The sequence below is a fragment of the Mugil cephalus genome, chromosome 17, assembly GCF_022458985.1.
Source record: "Mugil cephalus isolate CIBA_MC_2020 chromosome 17, CIBA_Mcephalus_1.1, whole genome shotgun sequence".
Taxonomy (NCBI): domain Eukaryota; kingdom Metazoa; phylum Chordata; class Actinopteri; order Mugiliformes; family Mugilidae; genus Mugil; species Mugil cephalus.
Genome location: NC_061786.1, coordinates 10,534,292 through 10,543,933, shown reverse-complemented (window position 1 = coordinate 10,543,933; position 9,642 = coordinate 10,534,292). Strand labels below are relative to the sequence as shown.

The 9,642-nt window shown below is 45.5% G+C and overlaps 1 protein-coding gene across 1 annotated transcript; it reads right to left on the bottom strand.

The window, feature by feature from the left end:
- Nucleotides 1-471: 471 nt before the first annotated feature.
- On the bottom strand, nucleotides 472-9,589 carry exoc5 (exocyst complex component 5). Its single transcript, XM_047610848.1, has 18 exons — nucleotides 9,397-9,589; nucleotides 8,922-9,016; nucleotides 7,574-7,721; nucleotides 7,285-7,479; nucleotides 5,815-5,879; nucleotides 5,549-5,577; nucleotides 5,330-5,439; nucleotides 5,114-5,158; nucleotides 4,886-5,026; nucleotides 4,726-4,808; nucleotides 4,423-4,632; nucleotides 4,200-4,347; nucleotides 3,999-4,107; nucleotides 2,788-2,908; nucleotides 2,625-2,711; nucleotides 2,432-2,540; nucleotides 2,022-2,237; nucleotides 472-1,658 (listed from the first exon to the last, which is right to left on the bottom strand). The coding sequence occupies exons 1-18, from the start codon at nucleotides 9,427-9,429 to the stop codon at nucleotides 1,470-1,472; spliced, it is 2,133 nt and encodes a 710-aa protein (XP_047466804.1). The 5' UTR covers nucleotides 9,430-9,589; the 3' UTR covers nucleotides 472-1,469.
- Nucleotides 9,590-9,642: the final 53 nt, after the last annotated feature.

The window sequence follows — 9,642 nt, the reverse complement described above, 5'->3', positions numbered from 1 at the left end:
ATGTTTGGAAATGACTCGCTGTTTGCATCAGGGCCTAACAAAATAATTTTTACAAGCTATCCAGTTGTGATTAGGGCTGAGAGAATTGAATTTATGTGGCATTGATAATATTAATATTAGCCTAATTAATTACGTTGTTTGAACTTGCACAGAACTGTGTGTACCTTCTACACAACACTAACCAGCCGGCGCTGGAACTGAGCTCTCAGCCGTCTCTATCTCCCCGGCTCTCTCCCAGTCCATGACTACTGCACACAATTCATCAACTCGTAGATATCTAATCCCCTCTGGCTCTGCTCACTTCCTGAAGTCTAAGAAAGAACTTTACTCTGGTGGCAAGAATTCCTATGAATACTTGATGACTTCTACAGAAACCAAGAGTTTCTTCTCACTTTGAAAGTGACATTCGCGGCGAGGCCCGACCCAACTTTCAACTCGCGGCAGTGAAGGATATGTATGGATAGACGATAATAAAATGCATCTTCTTTTTTTTTTATTGAGTTGCTAAATCAAGGTAAACAGCAGTACAGTGTGTAAGGAGACAGTTTCAGGCATCGGGGACGCGGCGTTTCTTCCTACTCCGGGAGATAATTGATGTGGACCTCCATTAAGCCCTGTGTGAAGAAGTCCCTTCTAGTTTGTTTCCCTAATCATCAGAGGTCAGCTTTTCAACGTCCCCTGACCCAGAAACACTGCAGATCAGGCCAACAATGTCTTTGGACTGTGCACACCACTGGATGAGCAAGTGTTGATCTGTGCAATTACAGTGACACATACTTGGTGACCCATGAGGGGACCACCCAAACCTCCAGAGAGGTTCCCCGACCTGTTTATTGTTCAGATCACACTTCTCTGTGATGGCCTCTTGACCTCTACTTTGTGGTCAAGGGTCAAAGGTTACAGAGGTGGTCATGTGTCTCTCTCAGCCAGACAGAGCTCCATCTCATGCTTGGTCGGGCGGTGTCAAGTCTCCTACAGTTCATTACAGGGGGGGAAGCTGTTTCCAATATGCACTGCTACTGAAGGCCTGATGTCTGACAGTCTCCCTTTAAAGCAGCTTCAGGGTCTATTCTGCACAAATGCAGCCACAGAATTTATATATTTGGCACAATCAAAAAAAAATTTTTTTTTTTTTAAACATAAGCACAGAAATCAATATTGTCCATTTACTTGTAATAATATCTTTGCCACATGGATTGGTAATGGATTAGTATTTAAAAACAAACAAAATCCTAAGTCAATAGACATTTAAATTTCTTCCGCTTGGAGAAAATAACCAGAAAAAAGAAGGTAAAATGCACATTTCCCACATTCAGGGGCCTTGGTTTCCAAGATGCACAAAGCATTCCCAGTTTAGTCTGTGTGCTGGGGCCAGACTGATGCATTCGCCGAAATGGTATCTGGAAGGTGCATCATCTCAACAAAGCGCAATTTACTGGACGGAGCAGAGCGACGCGTCAGGTCAGTCACTAACTGAAGTGTCGGCCCAGTCTGGCTGAACGGTAGTCCACTCGGAGCTGGACGAAGGCGTGCAAGAGGTTCCTGTCCAGGTTGGTGAGCTGCTCACCCGAACACACCTGCTTCAGGTTGTCAGGGGCAACCACCAGCAGGTTGCAGAGGGCGTGGAGTGTGTCAAAGAGCTGCAGCACCAGAGGGACCTGGAGGACAGACGAGCACAAAACCACTTACACTGTGCACATTTTAGGCACCATTATTAATATCTATCAAGAGCACCCTGTCCCTTCCACTTTTATTTGATCTAATAAAAATGTCAAACAAATGTATCAGCTTTTCAGTATCAACATGGGTATCAGGGTATCAATTACAAAATAATGAGTGGTACTGACAAAAACTAAAATTAATAATTCGACAAAATAACACAGCTTACACCTCGAATAACGCAGTCCTTCTGTGCAGGTAATGACCTGATCAGTTTATTTAATAACATATCGCAGGCCTTTGTAGGCAGAGCCATGTTTGCCCTGTGACCACCGCGTCCTGGACCTATGCCCCCCGCTCACCTTGAAGTCCTTGGCACATCGTCGGTATTCAGCCACGTCGCAGATGGCCAGCATGCCTCCCATTGAGCTGTAGCTGTATTGCTGTAGATGCTCGTGGATGAGCCGGTGGAAACGGACGCCCAACTCCGTCAGCACCGTGTCCACATTTTTCCCATCCATGGACTTCCGCACGTGCTCCACCTGCCTGCTGACGTAGGCACACACCTTGGGGCAGGCCTGCCAGGTGGAAAATGCGCACAGGGAAACACAGAAAGCATTGTCACAAAAACTGGCGTACACCAAAGGCAGTCGGCAATATTTGGTCTAAGAACAAGGTGCGTGAGGGATTTACAAGTTGTTTTTACTGATTTGTTTTGTTTTGCATGTGAACTTCAGCTGAGGGATTCTCTCTCTCTCTCTCTCTCTCTTACTGTAGTGTACTGGATCATGACGTTGTTCTCGTCCTCGGGCCTGAAATCAGTCTTCTTCTGCTCTGCTGCCAAGATGTGCTTCATCTGACCCACCATGCAGTTGAGTGTTCTGTATGCAGCAGAAAATATTGTGTTTTAAAGACATTTCCATTACGGGTTTTAAACAAAAATAAATCATTGGCTTCGTGCAGACCTGTCGATTCCCGTGTCCAGCTTCACTTCCATCTGCTCTATCACCTCTTTCTTCTTGTGCAAACATTCTGCTAACTTTGGAGACGAGCTGGAGACAGATGTGGAAAGGCGCGGTCAGAATGATGAGCTTTTAAAAGAGCGTTCCGACCTTCAGCTTCACTGACCTTATCAGAGGCATGAGCTGGTCATTAAACTGCTTATCAAACAAGTGGAAGATAGAGTTCGCCTGCTGAACCACATCCAGGAAGTACAGGTTGGCATTCTTGGCATCGGCTGAGGGAATAGCTGCGGGTTGAAGAGAGAGCAAGAAATAAGTCAGACAACAACCCAAAATGCAGGTGAAAGCGTGAGATTCACAAAGGACCTGCTGTCCGTGACAATGCATGAAATAGAGACACCAAACACATGTTTAGTTCCACTGTAGCTGCCTGAAAATGATAAGCTGCGTCCTCATTATACAGCCCCACGCTAAATGTGATCAAGTGAAGCACAGCTTGCTTTGTATCACGTGAACTTGGACATTTTCTCTGTTTGTTATAACTGATTAAAGTGCCATAAATCTGTTGGTTATATCAGGATGGTGTCCATAGCAACATGTTGGCATATGTGGGTAACGGCAGCGAACTGTGTCACAGCAGGTGTTTTCCATCAGGTGTCAAACCAAAGCAACTGTGGTGACATCTCTGATCTGCCGCATCTTTCACAAATAAGCCACAAGAGGCTGATCAAAGCGTCCTACCCATGGCACCAAGAAATTGGGGATTTATTTTTCAGAAATTGTGTATTCTTTGGTTGAGGGCATTTAGCAGTGTACTCTGGAGGTTATGAGTCACTGGTAAATGCATCACGTGGGCTGGACAAACGAAAAACGGTATGTGCAACGTACGCAAAGCCAACCTGCTTCGTCCTCCACTGCATCGCAGATTGTTAAAAAATAATCCCGCTTCCTATCTACTTGACCATCCAGTTTTTGCATGAAGCAAGACTTTCACTTTCAATCAAGGTTTGCGGAACTTGCATGGAGGTGACTGCTATTATTCTGTCGTTATGCTGTTCAACTAAAAAACTTGAGTCGACAAGAACCACCTGAATGGATGAACCCTCTGGGATGTCACACATAGGTTTCATGAAGAATTAAAACTCAATGTGGGTTGGTGGGAACTTCCAGTTCATTCAGAAGGTAGAGTCTGGGTAGAGCTGAGACGGGGCATTTTAAAATGTGAGTGTATGGCTCGCTTTGTGCTCGACTGGGACGCAGCTACGGTGAGCAGTGCGGGAGCTGGTTTTCTACTTACTGCAATTTGTTGGATTTATGTTCTTAACACTTGCAGCACAAAGCAAACATGACAGTTTTAATGAGCTTAGTGGGATCTACCTGAGAGCCCGATCTCCAGGGCATAGTCAATGTGCTCCACACACAGATGGTCAACCAGCAGCAGGAAGATTGAGAAGGCATTCTTGGGCAGGTCAGAAGGATCTGAAAGCTGTTTAACATGAAACAAGTAATGATTTAACTTTATCTCAGAGCAGACCTATACTTCACTTCACGTCTGTCCAGTCTACAGAGCAGCCTCACCCTGTGACACCTCTCAAAGGCCTGCCGCGTTTCCTGCAACAAATTGACAACCAGGTTCGCGGATAGAAAGGTCTCCCCATGGGTGTCAATGACGGGGCCCAGCGAAAGGTTGGTGCGCAGTCTGATCCGTTCCTTCAGCTCTTGAATACTGCGGAAAGACATAGATTGTTTTACAACAGTCGATCCTCTCTTTGTGTAAAACCACACGCGTAAAGAGCCTGACCTGCCGGTGCCAATTGGACGTTTCTGGTGGTTCTTGGAGTCGTAGTATCTCTGCAGAAGCATGGCACCTCGAGTGCGGAGGTATTCCCTCTCCATGCTAATATAACTCTCCAGGTATGAAGAAAAGATGCTCTTTATCAGCTTGGAAAGGAACGTATGCTTGTCTGAGCCCAGGTTGAACTCTGTCAGCTTGGTGGCTAATGATGTGGTCCTGGAAAAAAAAAAAAAAACACAAGCATTTCAGAGATCAATGGCTGCCAGTCGCAGAAAGTGATTTAATTTTCCAAGTGAACAAGTTAATTACTTGGTGTAAAGTTCGTAGAGGTTCTTGAGGTACTGTTCCACATCAGAGTGTCGAGTCTCATCCAGTTTTCCCTTGACATGTGCCTGCAGACGCAAAGCCAGTTAAATTCAACCAAACAGATGAGGAAGACTTAACAAACAGTTAACTGAAGAAAAGTTACCTGCAGTTTGTTCTCGAATATGTTCTGGATGAGTTTGGCCATGACAGTTTCTGGACTGCTGAAGACCTCGCCCACCTGCTTGTTGACCCTCTGACAGAGGGCCGCAGTGTCTTCAAACACATCATTCCTGATGTAGGCACCCTTACAAGGACAGACAAACTAAATGTAAATGTCTGCAGCCTTAAGGGAAGTGGAATATGACGTGTAAGAGAAGTTTCCTGCGCTCACCTCCTGGCATTGCTTGATGTAGACGTCCACACAGTGTGCATAGCCCTTTTATAGAGACACAAGTATTACTTTAATATTTTTGTGCAACATTTAAAACAAAATACACGCTTGAGTAGATCTTTAATTGGGTAGGTATTTCAATTACCACAAGAGGAGACTTAATAAAGTCTAAAGATTAGGTCAAATGTGCAAACTGTAATGGCTCTTCTAAGTCACCTTGAAATGTAATAGAACTGCTGCAACCTCCCGCATACGTCCGATCTCACCCCTGCGTTGGGCTGCGGTGAACTCCTGGATTAGCTGCCGCTCCAGATCATGGTATTTACCTGGGAAACGAACAGAAAATAATCAAACCTGTAGCCAATTTTGACTAAATTCATAACATGAGATTGTTTAGAGCATCTTACAGTAGCTGCTGAGTATCGTCACACTTACTTGCTATTTTTGCCTTGACATCTGCAAATCTGTAAGACAGAAATATCATAAAATACCAAGGAGAACATTACAATTCATAAGGTGGAAAAAAATTAAAGAAAAAAAAAATATTTTTAAGAAATGAAAGTGAGTAAAAGGGCTGTGATGCTCGTGGTGGTTTTTGGTGGACTTAACACTGCAAGGAATAGACAGCATAGCTAATACACCACCTTCCTCTTGTTTGACATTGCTCTGGTCTAAAGCTGCCTCCAGGATGCCTTACTCACCTGTCGAATGGCAGCTCCTGGGCAATGAGATGCAGCTTCTGAATTATATCAGCAGCTTCCTTAATCTGAAGGAGAGAGAGAGAGAGAGAAAGAAAGTTAGTGTGTGTGTATGTGTGTGTGTGTGTGAGGGAGAGAGATGATGTCAGGAGGCGAGGGACAAAAAGAGAGAGCACGAGAGGACCATGTGAGGTGGACATCCAGACAGAAAGTGGGCAGGCCGCCGGCAGTGTCTCCACTTGGGGGGGGATCATCATCTTAGAGCAGCCCTCCTCCACCTCCCTGTGTTGAACAGGGAGCTGATAACAGACAGGCTACGCTCACCTGGGCATCGGCAGCAGAAGCAGCAGCAGTCCTGACTTAGCAGCACATCCAACTCTTTATTGGCATGCCTTTTCTGAATGGGCTGTAATCCCACAGGAGTCTAAATCGCCTTCAATAATCTGTCCGGCCAGGGATATCTGTCTAAAAAAGGGGGCCCTGTCGAGAACCCCCCCTCCCTCCTGACATACACGCTGGATGAAAAAGCCCCAGACCTACGAAAGGCCCGCCGTCCGCAACTCCTCTGTTCCCGCAGATGCCTGCCTCAGCTAACATCATTACTCTGCTCCCGTGAGGAGGATCCAGCCTTTCTGCTCGGCGAAGGTTTTCTAAGTATCTGTCCCCCAGCTAAGATTAGCTAAATCCCATGTAAGTAATGTAGCCGTCTCCCTGCAGTCAGGGTTTAGCAGCACTTGTCTCCACGCTGGCGGCCCAGCCCTCCCTTTCAGAAGGATTAGCAAAGCCATCCCCCTTCAGCTATTCACTTGCAGCTTTCCTCTTTCCCCCTCGTCTGGAGGTATGCTCAGGAAACGGAATCTGGCCAGATATTTGTGCATGCCTTTCCAGAAAACTAGCTCCATCTCCAGCTCTCGTCTCTGGGATTGACCCCCAGACTCGCGTCTCTGCATCATCTAATGATGTTTCTACGAACATGAATTAATCCCAATCTCTCTGCTGCCACTCCAAAACTGCAGAATCAAACTCTTTAGGGGTCACCTGTCTGAAAGCAACATGACCTTTGAGTAGGCAGAAACTAATAGAAGTATATCTCACCTTCTAGCATGCATGTTTCGGCTGCCCTTACATGTACCATCTTGCTACAAGCTTTTTTCTGCAGTAGTTTCATACAAAGCTGTAAGGACCAACCAAATTCTTGCTCCTCGACAGCCCACTGTAAATGCAATTAAGTTTGACATGAGCGTGTTGACACCCATGCTAGTCAATCAGGCAGCTATTGTCAGACAGCAAATGGCAGTTTATTAATCCAAATTAGCTGAGGGATCCAACTTAAGGGATAGACTTGACAAATTAATATGGATGCTTTACTTCATAATCCTGTTCATTCTTACCTCCAGCAGTATCACTGTGGGGGGGCCCCATTAATGGTCACACACACACCTCTTCTCACTCAGGAATTCACGGCATACACACCTTGTCTGGATTATTGAAGACATCACTGCGTAGGTCTCCGTCCAAGAACTCGTTGAAATAGGTCATGAGACGCTGAGCTTCCACGGCCCTCTGGCGAGGAGTGTTCACCCCCTCCAGCTGGTCGCCAAGGTGGCAAACCTTGGTGGCCACGTAGCTGATGTGCTCATCGAGCTCCTGGAAATGCTGAAAGGCCACCTGCGATCGTGCAGAACGAAGAGGGCGTGAAATAAAAAAACAAAGAGAGAAATTTGATGGTTTGCCGCTGGGTTTCTTTGTTCATGCCGCTCACCTGGTTGCTTCTTTGTAAGTCTTGCACTTTGTGGGCAAATTCCTTGGCCTCACGATGGCACTGATGCTCCAGCTTCTCCACCCTCCGCTGGATCTTCTCGTCCAGCTGCTTCAGCTCCTCGATGTGGTTCTCGAACTCTTCCAGGAGCCTATCACAGAGGAAAGGAGTTATGTGCACCCAGAACGTTCCACTGATCCCACGAATATATAGCAGATCCTCAGTAAACAACAGGTAAAGCATGCGACAATGCATCCTCAGTCTGGAGGTGTAATTGGGTACTCCAAGGTTAAATCTGTCCTACTGACCTCACAGTTACAGTTAATAGTTACAGAACAGTGCCAGATGCTTAATTCCTGGGTCCCCAGACTTAAGAAGCTCTGAAAACTAGGAGCTTCGTCAGCTGCATTTTTAAGTGCCATCAGGACAGCAGAGCAAATGTTCTAAGTCAGCACCACATTTCACAGAGTAGGAAACATCCCAAAATGATGAGTGTATAATCTTCTGACTAATTCCCTCAGCACTGGCTACAGCTTAAAGACGTCTCCCATCCCTTACCAACAGACACTCATTCCCTGGCTGGTGACTCACAGTATGGTGGCCTCCACAGATATGTTGTCTGTGACGCGTGGTTAAGAGCTTCCGAGGAGGTGGTGGTGGCAACAGTTTGTGGAGGAAGTAGATAAGGCAGGATGGATCTACAGAATAGTTAAACTGTTGTGGCATTTTGCTTACGAGATGCAACTCTGTGCCCGAGCGTAAACATAATAACACACGGGAAGGGGGAAAACATGTGAAGGATTTTTTAAAGGGACATATTTATTTCTCAATTTTCTCCAACCCATCAAAAACTAAATTAGTGCAGCTGCAGAGATTGAGAGCTTTAATAGTTCACGAGGAGTTACAGAGTTTCTTTAAAAAAAATTCTAACTGAAATTCACATGATGAATTTATGCCGTGAATATTAAAACATATCTAATTACTTTCAAGTCTTCTGTTTGAAAAACGCAAAGCTGAAAACGTTATAAAACGGCAAACATGTTTTGATTTCATTCATAATGGAAAATTACTATAGTGCCACAGGAAACAGGAAAGAAAGGAAGAAGAAAGGCTGTGCTGCAAACTCTACTTATGAATAAACCCCTTGAGTACTACGAACAAGGTCACTGTTATATTATGCATCATTAAGCAAAACAAATCCCGATGGATACAAGAGCATTTTATGCAGCATATGATCTGACTGTTAATTTTCTATACTCAGATCATGAGTTACAACTACTAACTTACAGGCTGTTATGTTTTTTGGAAGGAGATGTGTCCTGTAAATGTGAATGACAAGCATCACCAGTACCTTTTGGGGTCAAATGCCTCTGGTCCTCCTTTGGAGCCTCCTCCAGGAGTCCTCCACGCCAACCTTTCAATGTACTCATCTGCATCAAAGGGCTCCTAATGGGAGAGGAAGCAGCGCATTAAGTGATGACCAGCTCGAAACGTGCAGAGGAAAACACCTGCTACTAAAATGACACTACAAGAACACGACGTTGAGAACCTGTTAATGTCTCATGGAAGACACTTGTGCAGATTTTACTGCACAAAACATCCAACAGCATTTTTCACTTCACAGAAAAAGCGAACTCATACAAAGAATCGAGTAGACTCTCCGCGTAGCGCCATGACGCCAACATTTCCTCGGCTGTCCGAGTCAATATTAGCTCTCAATTACACCTGGTGAGGATAAATAAAGGCAGTGCCGCTAAGCTACCGTTAATAATAGTTAGCCATTTAGCTAGCCTGATAGCTAACACAGCTATCCGCAGTCATTTCACCTCGAACAGTTGAGCGGTCGTCGCCATGTTCATAATCCAGTTTCCGGCGCAGCCAAATGCCGTTTAGAAGAAGGGACCCGGAGTCGGCAACGCAGCCGACTTCTACATGGATCTGGTGATTTCGCACAGTTTTGCCCTTTGTTGACAGCTAGCTGGTTAGTAATCCAGCTTCCTGTATGAGAGAGAAGGGTGGGGACAGCTGCGTGGAAGAGCGCATGCGCACTTGTCGGCTGATTGGCCGTAGTT